Source organism: Cryptotermes secundus, unplaced genomic scaffold, assembly GCF_002891405.2.
Source record: "Cryptotermes secundus unplaced genomic scaffold, Csec_1.0 scaffold1072, whole genome shotgun sequence".
Lineage (NCBI taxonomy): Eukaryota > Metazoa > Arthropoda > Insecta > Blattodea > Kalotermitidae > Cryptotermes > Cryptotermes secundus.
In genome coordinates, this window is record NW_019735578.1 from 1,082,601 (window position 1) to 1,101,453 (window position 18,853).

Consider the following 18,853-nt stretch of genomic DNA (forward strand, 5'->3'; position numbering starts at 1 on the left):
CTACTACTACTACTACTACTACTACTACTACTACTACTACTACTACTACTACTACTACTACTACTACTACTATGTAGATTAGTTACCACTCTTGCCGTCTCGGATTCAGGTCTAGGCTCGCTAACCGATTCAGTGCCGTTAAACAAACGCTCAGATAGTGCCTGAGAAACGGCAAGACAACTTCCCTCCACATCCGCTTAAGTTCGACGCTCATATTCGTCCTTCAATTGAATGCCGTATGACCAATCAAGTTCAGAGAACTATGAAAAATGTAACTGCTTACTGCTCCAATTAATATTATTATAATGCTGCTGCTTATAATAATAGGAACTGGGATAGATCAGTTTTTACAGCGATTAGGCTACGGGCTGAATGTTGGGGGGAACGGAGTTCGATTCTTGGTAGAGGCATGAGGGTTTTATCTTTTCCGTACCGCCCAGAATGGCTTTTCGGGCCCGCCTGGCCCCTTATACAATGGATACCGGGGGCTGCTTCCCCGGTGTAATGCGGCCGCAGAGTGATGATGACTACTCACCTCCATTTGGTGCTGTTGAATACCGGATCGCCTACACTGCCCCGTACATCTTCTAGTGCTTGATACATTAAGCACAGAGCTGTCTTATTTTTTTTTAACTTTTCTCTCTGAACACTAGCGGTACTGCTACACTCTGTTTTCTCTCATAAATGTATTCCTTACGCCATTACGGCAATCGAAATGTACAGCTTTCCCAAAACCATTCGTTAAAGATAATGAAATTCTGGGAAGGGACAACACCAATGATTATACGGTCGTTCAACGCTGGTTTCGTGTAGTTCCATGATGTTTGGTTCCCAAAGCATATGTATTTTCGTGCTTTGCATAATTCATACATCGCTACCAATTTCCTACAGTGCCCCAGTCATACGCCATTCTCCCTCCGCATTGTAGTCTTCGCTTTTTTATATATTATTTTCCAGTATTTGGTACGTCAATGTGTCCACCTGATATAACTAGCTAAGGTGGCTAGAACGTTGTCTAAGATTAGAGTATTTCCGAAAGAGATATCTCGTTTTTAAAATCGAAATTGTTCAGAAAGTTGATAATCGCAAATCATCATCATCATCATCATCATCACTGGCACGACAGCCCTCTGTGAGCCCTGGCCTTCCTCAGGCTTGCTCACCATTCTTCTCTATTCTATGCTACATTCCTCCAGTTCTTTACACCCAAAATTCTTATGTCCTGCCACACACATTCTTCCCATCTTAATCTTGGTCTTTCCACTTTCCTATTTCCTTCTGGTTTAGTATTAAGCATTTTCTTAATCGTTCTATTCTCGCTGGCAAGTATTGTGTGTCCAGCCCATTCAAGCCTTTTCACTTTTATAAATCCAATAATGTCTGGTTCATTAAACAGTTTGTATAGCTCATGGTTATACCTCTTCCTCCATATTCCATTTCTTCCACTGGTCCAAAAATATACCTCAAGATCCTCCTTTCAGATATACTTAATAGTCTTTCATCCGATCTTGACAGTGGCAGAGGCATAAGATAGCACTGATCTTATAAGTACTTTATACGATAATCGCAAATAGACAACATAATCTGCACATACAGGTAGAGTTATAAGTGTTAGATTGCTTTTTTTCGCCAATCATTCTCCAATTATATTTATTTACATTCCTGCAGTTTACTAGCAGTTCTGTCTTTCTGAGCGCCAGTAGAATTACGTTGGTCTTGGATTCCTTGTGTGCGTTTTGTGTACCTCACCCTATTCGGGGTATTCTATTGCGTGTTAGTGAGATGCTGTTTAATTAATTTCTCTCCTTGAAACTTGCGAGAGACATGGGACCGTTTTGTGCCGTTAGTTCATGACACTTCAGTACAAGTGCAAAATGTTTCTGTAGTACAAATAAATAACACTGTTTGATTTGTTTCATTCTGGTCAGTCACACTAACAATTACAAATATAAATCACTCCGTCCAATGTGACCTGTAAGTTTTTTTACTACATGAAAACTTAACACCTTTACATGTTTCGGTCTCTGTGGACCATCTTCAGAGGGCAAACATCACTACAAATAGGAAACCACCATCACATAAGTTGTTTAGACGTAAAGTACGTACACTTATATGCTACAATGCATAGTACACAAAATAGAACATTTCACAAACACAGCAGTTTCCTGGGAATGTAAAGTTTTTAAAAAATTATATAAAATTTCTTGATGCTAATTAAATTTTTTTTTGTATTGTCAATAATTAAAATTCGTAAACCATGCAGGCTCGTGTTCGTCCTCCCATCGTCCCTCTTATATGGGGCAGATATTGTGCCACCGGCTATCTTGATGTGGAGGTTCTTTATATCGTCCAGGGTTTGCTCGTGGCTGCTGTGCTGCTTTCACTGTGTTTGTTTGATTGATATTTTTTTGCATACATACTATGAAAATACAGGGTTTGAATAACCTAAAGCTGAATATAACACTTAAGAGTAGCCTCGTAGTCACAGTGTCTTAGGGTTTGATCGCTCGACCACTGGGATAAAATTTCGAAATTATCTTGGGATATGTTCTTGAGACGGACCGATCTCTATTTCGAAGAGTCCTACCAGATCTATACAAAAACAAATCAAACTCCGAGGTTTTAGTCCGCAAGCGAACTATACCGACCAAGAGACCGTCGCCTGCCGGCGAACCAAATCTATAAAGAAGTCAAACAGAATTCTTAAAGCTGAATACCATGTGCCAGTATTTTTATGGCCAATTTCTTGTAAAACTGACAAACAGTTCGAACTGATATTGATTCTTAAGAGACTTCCCTCTCGTTTTTAATTCTATTTCTTCCTCCTCCCCCCAAAGAAACACTTTCTAAATCAATGTATGTTAGTTTGACTTTTTTCAATTTGAAAAAAGTTAAATTTGTTATGATGGAGCACCAAAATGTCGGGATTACACACCAGTCCATGGAACTCCCGCCCTAGACATTACGAGTGATAGACTTAAATGTCACTCTCCAGCCGCCTTAACCCCTGCGAAATCGTCCTCGTTAACGATTGCTTAGGAGCTCTGGGGAACGTCAGAGCCGTTGTTAATTGAGCAGAGAGGAAGGCACCGGGCAGGCGCAGTACACATTCGCACGCCCTCTCCGCTTGACTCAGCAACAATACGAGTATATCTGTGAATTGGCAGAAGAAGCGAATGAATGACTCCGTGGCGGTCAGTTAAGAATTCTCCAGTTTATTTATTCTTAAAAGCGACACTTCATTTCTCGCTCTTTAAATACACGGGGCAGCGGCTATGGTGATGAGGTCTAGTGCGCTAAACAATCGAAGGTTTGAATCATGAACGAGGAATGAATATACCCCCCCCCCGTGTTATCTTGCGTGAGAAATTTCGCGATGGGTCAGTCCTGCCATCCAAGGAGTCTTATAAAAATCTGTAGGATTTACATTCTCAGAAGAAAGTTGAAATCGGCAGAGACCATAAAACGTAATATACGTACACCAGCCGAAGAAGAAATATTGATAACTTTCATGACGAAACTTGTATCAAAACAAAATGGTGGCTTAACATCTTACTTTAAGAAATACGTGTTTATGTAGCACATAGAACGGAGCCTTAATATTTCAATCAATAAAGGTAAAGTTTTCCTTGTATTTAACTAATTAAAGACTATGCCATGAAGGCGTATGGGGGAGTGGATGTATGGGTATGTTCTTGACCTTGCCATGTGACACCGACGTTTCCCTAAGTACCCTATTGATCCAAACGAAAGGTGACCTGTAGGCCTACTATGGAGTACAGGGTAAAGGGGCGGGGCGAAACAGTGCTACTGATTCAATTAAACAATCAGCTTTAGAACGTTATGTTAGAAATATTCAAACCTGGGTGAATTATGAAGTTATAATCCTCATAATTTCAGAGAAATGCAGGTGTTTCTTAAATCTCGAATGTTATTCTCAAATGAAACTTTAATATACGCGACAGAAAAACGTATATATGTCTTTATCATAGTCACGCCTCCTAATTTAATGAAAATAACAGTCAATCCTAGTCCCGTTCAGTTCCTTCGTTTAAGTGCTTTCCAACAGCGAGTGGCGTATAAGATGCAAGCACTAAAAGTAATAATAATAATAATAATAATAATAATAATAATAATAATAAAATAAAGGTAAAATTATCCCTGCGTTTGACTAATTGAGCACTACTCCATGAAAGCGTATGGGGGAGTGGATGCATAGATCCATATTTTCTTGACTTCGGCACTAGTTGGAGGTGAGTGTTCAGCTTCACACCCCGGCCGCTTTACTCCCGGAGAAAGAGCCCCCTGTACCCATTGTATAGGAGGCTTGGTGAGCCCCAGATCCGGTCTGGAAGACGTGGAGAAGAGAAAATTCTTGACCCTATCGGGACTCGGAACTACGAACCCTCAGTCGTCCAGCCCGTAGCTAGTCACTGTACCGACTGCGCTATTCCGGTTCATAATAATAGTAATAATAATAATAATAAGACGACGAAAAAGAAGAATAACAACACCCGGCACCCAAAAGTCGCTGTAGCAGTAATGTTGTCAATTTGAATCCGAGGGGCTCGTCTTTCGCATCTTGACCAAGTAATCGGCTCTTAAGAATAAGAACCCAAATTCGAGATAGTACCGTGACGTACACCATGATAGAGTACAGACTCCATGACCTGTAGTTCGCAAGCGAACTATACCGACCGAGCGATCGCCGCTTGTCGGCGAAGTTAATGCCAACTTTAGGGGATAGAGGGTGTCGCGTGGCCAGCGTAACGAATCCACGCGGCAGTTAATCTCAGTTTTCTAGACCGGAGCCGCTATTTACTTGAAATAGCTCCTCAATTATCCTCACAATACTGAGTGGATCCCGTCCACGACAATGGTTCCACATTTTTTTACCCATTCTTCATAATGAAATTTCCATTAAATTCTTTCCTTATATTTCTTTCAATATAAAGAGATACGTCACAATGGTGTATACTTAAATTCGCTGTACGCGTGTAGTCCACTTCTCCCATTCCGAGAAGTACACAGCTTTCTATTGAGTGTGATGAACTTCGGAAAATAGACACCAGAGGTCATTGCTACTACTAATCCCACCTCTGCCGTGCTGTGTAATCGCCACAGCATTTTCCGAATTGCGGGTATTAGTGGACCTGTAGTCCTCTTACACGTATGTCTTGGAACATGATTTTAATATATACAAGTATTTTGGCTTTCGTACTCCTTTATATGTACTTGTTTTCTTTCTGATTGGACTAATTTAAACTATTTTCGTATCGGATGTCATTTCGGACATAATAATGCCTCATGCCTCATCTGTCCGGTAACATTTTACAGTGAGAAATTTCAGCATATCAGTGTATCTGAGCATTTACTTATTTACGCCTACACGAGGCTGTTTAGGCAGTTCGCAATACTGTTGTGTCAGAAGTTTCCGCAATTGCCGCGCCTATCTTCACTACTTCTGCGTACAATTTTTACTTCCCTGATAACCCGTGCCATATGCGTAATAATTGTTAGATACTACTGATCGGCCCCGGCCATAGACCTGGTAATTTATAAACGTGTCCTTTAAAGAGGCATGGAACGGCTTAATTAAAGGGAGAGGTTGTATTTGTGCTCAAGAACTACATTTTGGAGACAGGTCGCATGGGAGCAAAGCCCCAAACGTACTGTACCTCAGCGCTAGTTGGAGATGAATGTGTGTTTAGATGAAGTTACCTTTGTACCTAGCAATGCGCCGTGACACCGTATAGAGGACGAATATGGATGGTGTCATGTTTTGCTGAAATGAACAGTTGATTCCTTTTCTGGAAGTCTTTAGAGGAAATAGGGCGTCAATTATGTCAGAATAAATGCGGTGAATTTTTAACCGCGGGAAATAAGAATGTTTCTGTTGTATTTCGCAAATCATTACCTACAGTTCTACTTTGATATAATTAAAAAAAAATGTCAAATTTAATGGGTAGGCCTATTTATTATGTTACTGTAATGTCGTAATAGAACTATGTAAATAATTTACGTATTTTCAGCAAATCGAATAATTGTTCTTCGTTCAGGACCCCAGGAATTACGAACAATATTTCTTCCTGCATTCGATTTTTATTGCCCATCTTATAAGTGAAGAGAGGGCGGGTGAACCAGACGAACCGCCCCATTATAGTTTCAGTACAGAACAAATAACATCAAAGCATAATTCACACCAGTGCCCATGGAAAGTCAGTGGTCACAATTTTAAGGAACTGATGAAGTATAAAACAATTCTATTTTTATAAAAACTTTCAAGTTCTCATGGTTATTTGTAGCTAATTCCCCTTTTTTCTTCTGTGGCGGTATCAAGTTCTTTTTCAACTCTTCGGGTAATTACACTGCTTCCAGCTTCAGGACGAGGTTACTAAGTACGGGCTCGCCTCGAGGCTTTGAATTACAAATATTAATGCCAGGCCGCTGTTTAGTTATCTCACTTTGAATGTTGACAGCCAGATTCTTCGAAACGTCGGCAAACCACTCCACACAATAATAAAAAAATTAATTGCACGATAATTTGCTCTGATGTTGTAGAGTTTATATTAACAATCACAGTTCTGCACGTGTACGTTTAAACCTAGGTCTAATGAGCATATAAGGCCAAAGCTAAGTGAGATGAAGATAGTGTTCTGCCTCAATACATTATTAAGTCATCAGAGCAGTTGAGGAGGGACTTGCGATAGGATGTGAAACGACTAGGTCCATCGGCGAGCCAGAAATAGCGGGCCTACTTGGCACCTCGTGTTCAAGGGTGGACGCAGTAATTCCCTCCTTGTGATGAATCATCCGTGAATTATGAAGGTGCGTTTTCATCATCAAAATAGAGTCCCCATAAAGCCGGTAAAGTTACGTATGCAACTATGGGATAAATCTTTAGTATTTTATAAAAAGGGTAGTTGAAATAGTAAGAGACATTTTTGGAGTTATTTCTTTTCAGTTATTTTTTGTTTCGTCTGTTTATTCTCTTCTCCGTTAAAGAATAGTTTCTCCAAGCCGAAATACGCAATTTCCAAGTTCATTCAATTCTTGCATATCGAACTGTGTAGCATGAGGCGTGACCTGACAGAAATATAAATTATTTTTAAGTGTTTTGTATAATTTCAATGATGGCCCTAAGAGATATTCATTGCAAATTTGGTCCGGAAACAATACTAGCACGTATAATTGCAATATAAGTGTGATATGATATTATGCCACCATCTGATACCAATACCCATGCCTCAAGCATCATTGTCCCATACTCTTTCACGTGCCGAGTGGACCCAACTGGACACTAAGCGAAATTTTACTCCAAAGGAGCCGGGATGGCTCAGTCGGTATAGCCACAGGTTACGGGCTGGGGTTCGATTCCCGACAGAGACAAGAGAGATTTCTCTGCTCCACAATGGCTCTGGGCCTCACGCAGTCTCCTATCCAATGGATGCCGGGGGCTCTTTCCATGGGGTTAAAGCGGTCGCGGTATGAAGCTCACTTCCATCTAGTGCTGAGGTCAAGAATGGTGGAGCTATACCTCCACTTCTCCATGTGTCTTCATAGCGTGATGATTAATTAATTAAACATGTGGACCATTTTAACCTTTTTAACAGGACTCGCTTCGCTGAGACCACGAGAACTGTAATATTTTGCGTTTGTGTAGCACACATTAGCCATGGCATGCCTTGCCAGAGATGTTTGCAGTGACAGAATAGTCAGTGGTTTGTTAATGTTTTGTGAAGAGCAGAGCAGGTTCTGCTCCACTGTTCTACGTCACCAAGTACCTTCGTCTTACAAATATCTCCTTGAGAAGTTAATCTGTAATTACCTTGATTGTTGAACAACTTCCCTGTTTTCATGGACTCCAAAAATTGATTACAGTGTTCACACAGGCCTACTGTTGGACCCATCTTGAGCCATATGAATCCAGTTCAAGTCCTAAAACTTCATTTTAATGTCTTCCTCCCATCTTCACCTTGGTCTCCCCCATGTGTTATATTTCTTAAGATTTTAAGACCAAATATTATGTGTGTTTCCCTTTTCCTCCTACATGCATTTTTTTGTTTCTCACATCTCACCCTCCTTGGTTTAATTGTCCTAATAATATTAGGTAATCACTGAAATATAAAGGTCCCCATTATACCATTCTCTCCTCTTCCTTAGAGCCAGATGTTGTCCTCACAACTTTGTTAGTCTTCATTAATCCAACACTTTGTAAACCGACTTAGCTCTTCTCCTCTAGGTGGCTTATGAAGCAGCTTTGAATATCTCTTATCTGGCGTCGTTCTGTTATATGAACCCAGTTCCTTCTGTATTCTGTACTGCAGCTACATTATCCCTTACAGTTTATCTTCTAACTGCTTCATTCCTTTCTGCTCCAATCTGATGAGGAATTTCAAATGGATCTTAAAATTCCATTTGAATAGTTTCCATTCACTCCACAAAAAGAGCATTCGTATTTTAATAAAAATGGAAAATGTATTCAGTGGAGTTAATATATTTTTAAAATGAGTTCCTTGCTGTTTTGAATTACTTCATTGCTTTGATATTCATTCATTGCAGTCAGAAACTTCCTACAAAGCTAACAACTAATGTATGAAAATAGAAGTTGTAACTCATAATGTAGGAGTATATTTTATGACAGAGTTGAATAAGGAAGTCGGAAACATTCCTGTCAGCAATCCTGTTTCATTATTTCAGTTTCCTTTTTCTTTCCCTTTTTTGCACCATTCAAAACCATTGTTTTCTGTGTTACTTTATATCTGTGAATTTTATGAGTCAGTGAAGTGACTGGCTATATGCTAGGTGAGTGGAATTTGATTCCTAGCAGGATTTTTCTCTTCATCAACATGTACTCATACATGTCCTAAGCAGTTCTGGGGCCCCACCTATGATCTATTGAGCTGACACTAACTGCCCTTTCTCTGGGAATAAATTGGCCAGGGTGTGATCACTCAACTGCATCTAGTGTTGATAAGAATGTATTGATATGTACCTCCACTCTATTATAATTTTTCACCCCCAATTTCAGTCACAGGAACTGAAACTTTCAGTTTTGTTTATTTTAAGGAGAGATTTTTCTGCAACATAATTCACTGACTAACTCCATGAAGCTCAACCCTTCTGCAGAAGCCACCAGTTGCACAGCTACTCAAGAATACCCCAACATTTTATGGAAACAAAAGGTTCATTACCATATTCACAAGTTCCCTCCACTGGTCCCTATATTGAACCAGATGAATTCAGTCCATACCACATCATCCTATCTCTCTGAAATCCGTCTTAATATTATTCTCCCCCATGTGTGCTACGTGCCCTGCCCATGTCATCATCCTTGACTTAATCATTCTAATTATACTTGGCGAAGAGTACAAATTATGAAAATCCTCATTATACTGTTCTCTCCAACCTCCCTTCTTTTCACCCTTCTTTGGTCCAAATATTCTCCTCAACACCCTAGTATCAAACACACTCAGTCTATGAAGAATGCTGTGTTCTGAGATGTGGCGCCATGTAGATCTTGTGTGAACCGATGTTTCGGATGAATGTATCGCCTCCATCTTCAGGGTAGAAAAATCTGCGAGTGATCAACCAGCATGAGCAGGTGGCTACAGACCCTCAGTCTATTTTTCCACAACACAAGGGTGGAAGCCACTGATCTAAAAAGTTGTTCATCTTTTCTACACCTTGAAAATTCACACATTTGCTCAAATTGTAAAATTCTGATCCAACGAAACTCTTTTTCCAAAAACTTTATCTTCTGAGATGTCACAAGGATCAGATTATGCTTCTTTGTAGCTTTTTCTGCATTGTGTTGCAATGGCCATAATAGTACAGCTCTGATTGCTGAATTTTCATTTCGGTCACTAATTCAGAACCTCAGAAATGAAATGCAGCAAATATATGTAATGTAACTGAGCAGGCATTGATGGATTCCATACAGTGGATGTTATATCTGAAGAGCCCTTGTCTTCTGGGATGTGACACCATGAAGTCAAGTAGAAGTTAACTGACTTTTCAGAGACACACTGGTAAATTTCTAGTTTACTACAAGGCATCACACTTTAGAAGGGGGCACCCTTCACAGTCACTGACATAATTAACCCATCCTAAATTATATTTCTTATACCAAATTTTACCTAAATACAAATTACAGTAGTGTTTATTTTCAATGTTTAATAGCCAGTTTTTCTTTGTGAAAATGACAAGCCAGTAATTAACTCCCTTTGATCTATTTGTATATATTGAACCTGTCAATGATCATGCAGTAACAAAAATGGCATCATTTGCTTGCAGGGACCAGAAATGATCCGAGTATCCAAGTTCTACAAGGATTCGAAGGAGGGGAAGTTCATCAGCTCCCTTGATAAGGACACACGAACATTGTATGACACATTCAGGAAAGGTGCCAAGGAGTCCAGTAAGTGGTTGATTCAAGATTTGAGATTCTATTGTCTTGTATTAAAAAATATAGGTTATGTATTTGATTGGTGATAATACTTTGTTACTTCAACCATACCAGTTGTAAAAGGAAGAATACCTTATGGAGCATATATACAGCATATATATTTCTGCTGTTGTTAGCTCTTTAATTAATATAGCAGTAATTTTTCACATTGTTTTGTTGGCTGCAGGATCCATCTTGTCTTTCCATGTGACTTTTGTGGAACATAATTAACATAATTATATGTGTATTTTTATTAATGTGCCTCTTTGGTATGTGATAGTTTAAAAAAGGAGAAGTAATTATCTGAGGGCACTCAGAATTTTTTGTTAACAGAATCCTGCTTCCTCCACCTGGTCTTCATTGGAATTAGGGGAAACTCTTGTCAGATGCGGATTTGCTTACACATATAAAAACAAAAAAAGAAAATTTGCCAAATATGGGAAATTTGAATATATACTCTCTACCAGACATGCTGTACTACTATGCTCAACAACACACAAACTCTAGTATTTTCTCCTAATTTGCCCAACACTTCTGCATGTCTCTCTTCCATCACCCTTTATCTCCAGCAATTTATCCATTTGATTCCAATTACATCATAAACATCACGTCATCATCAATAGAAGTCTTCATCATCACCATTCAAACAGTATGCAATTTATGATAAAGAAACACACACACACAGTTATCTCAGTGGATTAGTACCTCTAGATTTTCAGAGAAGTTAGTCACATAGTCAGAATGATGAAAGCCTATGAACCCAAGTGAGTTTCTCTTGTTTCAGATAATGGTCCATGCCTTGGCTGGAGAGAATCTCCAAACAAACCTTACCAGTGGCTACATTATAATGAGACACTACTCCGAGCTAAAAACTTTGGCTCTGGACTTGTGGCTCTAGGTCTCAGCCCCTGCCCCAACACGTTTATTGGAATATATAGTCAGAACTGTCCTGAGTGGATCCTCACAGAACAGGGTGCATACTGCTACTCCATGGTGATTGTGCCCTTGTATGACACATTAGGTCCTGATGCATGTGCCTATATTATCAAGCAAGGTACGGTGAATGAAAGTTCTGTTCAAAGTATTTACAATAATACAAATCTTGATGTGTACCTACGTTCATAAGAGAGCATTGATTCTTACACAGAATTTCCTTCTTTCAAAATTTTCACTGACATTTGGTTTACTTAACTGGAAGGATTTGAACAAGACATACTGCATGTGACTAAATTTCTTTGTTATTGCAGACATCATTAAAATCTCTGAGATATAACTATTTAGTTGATAAACAGTGTACAGGGTTATTCAAAAAGAATGAACCGATTTTATTATGCAATATTTTATTAAAGGAAATTAATACAAAACTCCAGCCAAGTCACAAGTATTCTACTCACAATCAACTTTTATTTCCTATCTTACAAGTGTTCAATGTGGCCACCACCTGCAGCACGGGCAACATCAATACGATAAGAGAATTCCTTCCAGGCGCGTATCAGCATATCATGATGCACTGAGTTAATCGCTGTTGTTATTCGATGTTTAAGGTCATTGAGGTTAGTGGGTAGCGGTGGAACATAAACGTGATCTTTTACATATCCCCACAAGAAGAAATCACACACGGTGAGGTCTGGGGATCTCGCAGGCCAAGCACAAAGAGCAAGGTCTTGGGCCCCCTTCCGACCAATCCATCGCTGGGGCACTTTTTCATTTAAAAAAGCTCGGACCATCAGGTGCCAATGGGGTGGTGCTCCATCTTGTTGAAAAATTAAGTCATGCGAATCTGCCTTCAGTGAAGTGAATAGCCAGTTTTGGAGCATATCGAGATAGGTTTGTTCTCTAACAGTGTTTCCTTCAAAGAAAAAGGGACCATAAACCTTGTCCTGAGACACAGTACAGAAGACGTTCACCTTAGGGGAATCTCTTTCGTGCTCAACTGTTTCATGTGGGTGCTCTGTTCCCCAAATACGCACATTGTGACGATTGACTGTGCCGCTCAAGTGAAAAGTCGCTTCATCACTAAAAATTAAACGTGAAATGAAGGTTTCGTCTTCCGTCATCTCCAGCATCGCATCGCAAAATTCCATCCGCTTCCTTTTGTCGTCATTGGTAAGTGCCTGAACGAGCTGCAGTCTGTATGGTTTCAAATGTAGACGTACTGTTAGCACACGCCAGACAGTGGATTGAGGGATCGCAAGCTCACGGCTAGCTCGATTTGTTGACTTCCGCGGGCTCCTCTCAAACGCAGCACGGATTCTCGCCACTTGTTCCTCCGAGACTCGTGGTCGTCCTGGACTTTTTCCTTTACACAGACACCCACTCTCTTGAAACTGTCGAAACCACCGTCGAATGTTCTTAGGACAGGGCGGATTAATGCCGAATCGCCTTCGAAAAGCACGCTGCACCGTGACAACCGAATTTGTTTTCGCGAACTCGAGAACGCAGAACGCCTTTTGCTGAGGACTCGCCATTCCGAGGGTAAACGAACAACTGAACGTTGCCGGAAGAACGACGCGACTTCAGCGCCCCTGTGGCAGCCATTCACAACTTAGATAACTCCTCTTTCAAATGGTCACTGACTCATTCCATGACGATGCTTGAGAACTGAAACAATGCGTCATGAAATCGGTTCATTCTTTTTGAATAACCCTGTATTTTCCAGCCTTCAGAAATGCTTAAGCTGCTGAGTGGATTAACAGAGTAAGAAAACATTCTGTTGCATTACTGCTGAGCAAATTAGTTTAAGTAGAAACACTATGAATCCTATTTTGAAGATTTATGTTTTTCACTCCTTAGCTGTCAGGGACCATTTCGAATGTGGTTCCTCATGGTTTCCTCCAATTCCTTCGAAAATTTTTTAATTTACCATACATAACCATTACCAAATTTTAAGTGATACTAAATAACCTCGGTATGATATATGATTAGCGTGTAAATTGCAGCTGTAGTCTTCACTTTCCATTTTCCCTTGGTGTGTCAAAGTTTCACTGTCATATACTATAATTGGTTTCATGACAATTTTATATGGTCTTATTTTACTCAAAACCATATGCAGTGAATTTTTCTTCAGAATTTTACAGTTGGGTAAATACCAAATTTGGGTTCAGATATAGTATTTAATTTATTACGTTCATTATCTTTATTACATAATTAAAAATGATAAGAATTTCACAGATGTTTTCAGTAGTATTCTCATATCTCCTTCAGTCTACCATGAATACCTCAAATAGGCAGCCAGTGATGCCAGATATTTTTTATTTCATAACAAGAAAATCTTCAATAAGTTTGTACAAAATATAAGTATACATGGCTCTGGGTGAAAGCAAAGTTAGAGAATGTACATGTAGGTGTGCTCCCTACCAAGGAGATGAAGACACAACTGAGACCAACAGTAAAAGAAATATACATATGTAACTAATGTTATTATGTATCCACAGCGGACATTCATGTGGTAATCTGTGAGGATGACACAAAATGTAACCTACTACTGGATAAATCTCCTCGGTGTCTGCGCAAGCTTATAACCATCAAAGAGACCCGACCAGCCACAAACCAGAGAGCAAAAAACAGAGGGGTTGAAATGCTGCGTTTTGAGGATGTGGAGAAACTTGGAGCAGCCAAAGATAACCCAGAAGTGGTATGTTGAACCTTATTTTAGTGAAAACAGCAGTGATATTACCTGTCTAGTTTGTTGCATTATAATTGTTAAATTACCTCACCTTTAATGCTGAATATTTCACATACTGCAAGGAAGAAGTTGATGGCATTCACAAGTTAAGTTATTTTAGTAGATATATAGCAACTCTACCATCTCATTACCACCTTCAGCAGCAGCGGCACATATTCTTAAGGCACACAGTATAGAAATGAAAAGAAATCAATTTCAAAATGGAATAGGGTAAAAGTAAAATATGTGTACAATATAATTTAGAATTTCATGGATTCAGACACAGTGTAAGAACAGAAAATTATAGACTTCTTGAAAGAGGATTTGAATTGGAAGACAAGGGAAAGATGAAGGTGTAATTTCATGTATCAATCAGAGGAAATGTGGTCAAATGACAGAGAAAGGAAGTGAGTTCTGCATATGCACACGGCATACTAATTGTGTTGTAATACAGTCTGAAAGTGCCACACTGTTAATTCCAAATGTTACCGGTATATATACTTCCAATTCACTCCTGATTTACATCCTCACAATCAACTGTACTAAGATTCATTTTTAATATTTTTCTTTCATCACTTGGTCTTTTCAGTGGCTTCTTTCTAAGAAATTTTCCCTACTAAAATTCTGTATACATTTCTTTTATTCTCCATCTGAGTTTCAAGACCACATTGTAGCCTAAATGGTTTCACTATCATAACAGTTACTCATGCTGCCCATCATCATCACCATCATCACCACATCTTCTTAAATTTTATAGATGTTATGTGAGATTTAATGTTGTAGATGTGACTTATTTAGAGTGTCTAATTCTTGGAAGTAATCGTAGTAATTATGTTTTGTCCGCAGCCTCCCAAAGTGACAGATCTGTGCACAATATGCTACACATCAGGGACAACAGGCAATCCTAAGGGAGTTATGCTGAGTCATGAGAATGTCGTAGCAGGAATGTGCGCTGTAATCCTGCAGCTTGGGGACCACAGGCCCCGGTCTGATGACATCATGATGTCATTCCTACCATTAGCACACATGCTGGAGCGGTGTTGTGAGGTAAGTGAACTGTATCAGTATGGTAGACATAAACGTCCCAGGTAGGACGAAATTATAATTCTCTAGATAGAAAATAATGCTTATAAATAATGACATAAAAAAGATTACATTTGTAATTCTTTCCTCCTCCTGACTTTGAAAAATTAAAATAACCTTGTAAGATTCGAGGTTTACACAGTGGTGACTGCTTTCCTTAAAATAACCTTGTCTCTTCCAATTCCTTGAAATGTAGTAGAAATGTGTTAGATCTCTACTTGCTACCTGCTTCATGCTAGTTTTTTTGCTTGGCTTACTCTTTGGTGCTGAAGATGGAGGCAATATTTTCCTCTGAAATGCTGGTTGACCTTCATTGGATTACATGGCATTATAGCTCAGTGTGTTCTTTTATTTTATAAGCTATGTCTACAGTTGTATACCCACAAATATTAAGGCATGTTGATGAACACTCGTGTTTCAAATTCAAGAAATATCAGTTTCCAGATTTGACCTGGTGCTAAAACACAGAAAATATAGAGACATATTCTGAAGGATAATTATTATGAAAATTCAAGGAAATGTTTTATCTTTCAAGGTTTTTTGCTTATAAAATGCAAAGGAACTGTTACAGCATATATGGACATATTGTGTTAGGTAGACAGATTTAGTTTTAATCTAAGTGATTCTACATACTAGAACTATGTTCCATGTTGTATAGGTGATGCTATGCATTCTCATTTTCCATATGAACTGGTCCACAGCCAAGACATTAATAACTGTATATCTTCAGAGTTCTCCTGAATGAAGGTACCTCACATGGAAAGCATAATACATGTGAACCCCAACTTAGGAACATAATGCGTTCTTTGAAATGTGTTTATAGGTTGAATATTCATAAGTTGAATTTATTTTTTTTTTCATAAGACATATCATTAAATCTGTTATTGTTAATTTTAAAAATGTTCACATTCACGGGGTTCTGTGTTCATTAAATTAATTAGGAGTCATGATTTATTAATTCATGCAATGCTCATAAATATGAATTGTTCATTTCTTGACAGTTTGTAAGTAGAGATTTGCCTGTATAATGAAGAATAACTGTTTTTTTCAGAGTGTATGTAGCCCATTTACCCATCAGAGATTGCTGCCCTTATTGAATGTGCTCACCCTTGGTATTTAAATTGCAGAATGGCATGTACCTACTAGGAGGGGCAGTAGGATTTTTCTCTGGTGATATTAAGAGGTTATCTGAAGACATGAAGGCACTTCGCCCTACAATGATGCCAGCAGTTCCACGTTTGCTGAATAGAATTTATGACAAAGTGATGACAGAGATTAGTGGATCCTTCATCAAGAAGATGCTCTTCAACATGGCCATGAGTGCAAAGGAGAGTGAACTCAGGAGGTGAGCATTCCTTCTTATAGAAGACTTTACACCATCAAAGGGCCGATTTAATTGGGGGGGGGGCTACTGAGTGAGATGTATGGACTAGTGGAAAACCTACATGGTAGGTAGAGACCAAGAAGAAATAATTTATAATTTTAGATAATGTGTGGGCTTTCATGTTTTAGTTAATCTGACAGTTCTTTAGCATGGTATAAAACTTTTAAAGTTTGCAAAATACACTCACTATTAAATTAACAGTTTTGGGGTTGCTGAAAAGATAGAATGTCTATAAGTATGGCTCATCAGATATCCACAAAATCTTGAAATATTCCCAGAGTAAAGAACAGAGTTAATAATCATGACATGTGTTACAGATATGCTTCTTTTTGTTACAGGGGCATAATTCGAAATAACAGTTTTTGGGACAAATTGGTATTCAGAAAAGTGCAAGAGGGGATGGGTGGCCGATTACGTCTCATGGTAGTGGGCTCAGCACCTCTGGCAGGCAACGTGCTCACATTTATTCGCTGTGCTCTTGGTGCTCTGGTAATTATAAAAATGTCCACACAGCTGTAGAATTAAGGTGCATATTTGCATGGTTTCTTCTGCAAAAATGCTGGACTTGTAACTTAATATACATAGGCTGGATAAAAAGTAGTGGCAACACCTCTATATTTCTGAAATTCCTTTATTACCTTAGGTAAACACATGTACATTCCTTCAATATAATCGCCCCCCATCGCCAGCGTCGAAGGAGATCCTTGACAGCGTCAGCAGTATGAGCCCTTGCATTGTCATGAAGGATGATGAGGTTCGTTGCCAACAAGTCACTTTCTCATGAGTGCTGGGCGAAGATGATTATGCAGGAAATTGCAGTAGTAGGCAGCGTTTACTGTCTGTAGTTGAGGTACAGTGTGGTGCAGCATCACTCCATTAATGTCATATGCCACGATGAACATCGCCTTCACATTACTCTGTGTAGGGCACACTTTCTTTGGATGAGGAGAGCCAGGATGCTTCCATTCATTTGACTGTCGCTTCAAGTGCGGTTCATATGAGCGAGCCCAAGTTTCGTCCAGAGTGACGATCCTTCCGAGGAAGTCGTCACCTTCCCTCTGGTACTGGTCCAACAAGTCCTGTGCAATTGCATAACGTTGCCATTGTTGCACCTCAGACATTGTATGGGCTACCCAACGCGTTGCAATTTTGCAATATCCAAGAATATCGTGCAGAATGTGGAGCACAGTTTTGTGACATACACCTACCTCAGCAGAACTCCCGCGCAGCCCCTCAACGATCGACATCCAGCAAAGAAGCAAGAAGCTGCATTGTGTAGTTGTCAACGTGGGGTCACCCTGAACGATGGCTGTCCTGAGTGGCATCCCTCCCTTCACAGAACAATTTCACCCAACGTGCCACTGTGCGATATGGCAAAGCAGCATCACCACATGCTTTTTGCAGTCCCTGATAAGAGTTTGGTGCACTACGGACCTCATGCAACTTCAGTTCTTATCCAGGAGCATTGTTCTTGTTTTGTAAACGTTCTTAGGGCGCTCGAACTGGGCTCCTGCACTTCAAGACGATGCACAATGCAACTCGGTGAAACACAACCAAAGCCACTCACGGCACTACTTCAACTGAACTTCTGCTATCAGCTACAGACGGCGCTAGTGCCACCTGATGCACATCTCTCATGTTACAGCAGTGTTGCCACTACTTTTTATCCAACCCTTGTAGATCATAGCAGCTTTCTTTCATATCCTTCCCAATTCATCATGCAGAATCATTCTCCCTTTTGAAGTTGTATAAGTCATGCAATGGATAGAGTGCATTAAGTAATCTAAGAAACAAGGAACTATTGAAGAGTCCTATAGAATAATATGGTAGGAGGTAGAGGAGGAGGGGGGGGAAGGGTGAGTGCACCAAACATCCATCCCTAGGCCAGTGTAGCAAACCTTGTTCCTTGTTTCTTTTGGGTTAATCAAAATACTGGACAGCACTGAATTAAAATGCAATAGAAAATTGAATGAGAATAATCACATTTAAAATGCCTTAGTTAACTAGTTAGTTATTTGAATTATGTACTTCTTAATTTTCAAATAAAACAGCTATTTCAGTGCAACATTCCAAATGAAGTATCTGCATTATTGGAAAATATGAAGCCCTAGAGATATTAAAATTTGTTTCGATTATTTCTTTTCCATTCTACACATAATTAGTATCTTAAAATATATCACTATGTAAGATTTGAGGTTTTCATGGCTGTGGCTATGAAGAAAGCAGTCTTCTGGGATGTGGCGCCGTGTAGATGTTGTGTTAACCGATGTTGCGG

General features: G+C 39.4%; 1 protein-coding gene across 11 annotated transcripts in view; it reads left to right on the top strand.

Annotated features, from left to right (window-relative positions):
* Nucleotides 1-18,853, top strand: part of LOC111869663 (long-chain-fatty-acid--CoA ligase 5) — a 145,888-nt gene that overhangs the window by 120,432 nt on the left and 6,603 nt on the right. For all 11 annotated transcript variants that reach the window (XM_023861339.2, XM_023861337.2, XM_023861342.2 and 8 more), the window contains 6 exons: nucleotides 10,297-10,420; nucleotides 11,232-11,501; nucleotides 13,882-14,081; nucleotides 14,958-15,158; nucleotides 16,322-16,539; nucleotides 16,917-17,067. In XM_023861339.2, the coding sequence (XP_023717107.1) occupies nucleotides 10,297-10,420; nucleotides 11,232-11,501; nucleotides 13,882-14,081; nucleotides 14,958-15,158; nucleotides 16,322-16,539; nucleotides 16,917-17,067 (1,164 nt within the window). The remainder of the gene's footprint in view (nucleotides 1-10,296; nucleotides 10,421-11,231; nucleotides 11,502-13,881; nucleotides 14,082-14,957; nucleotides 15,159-16,321; nucleotides 16,540-16,916; nucleotides 17,068-18,853) is intronic.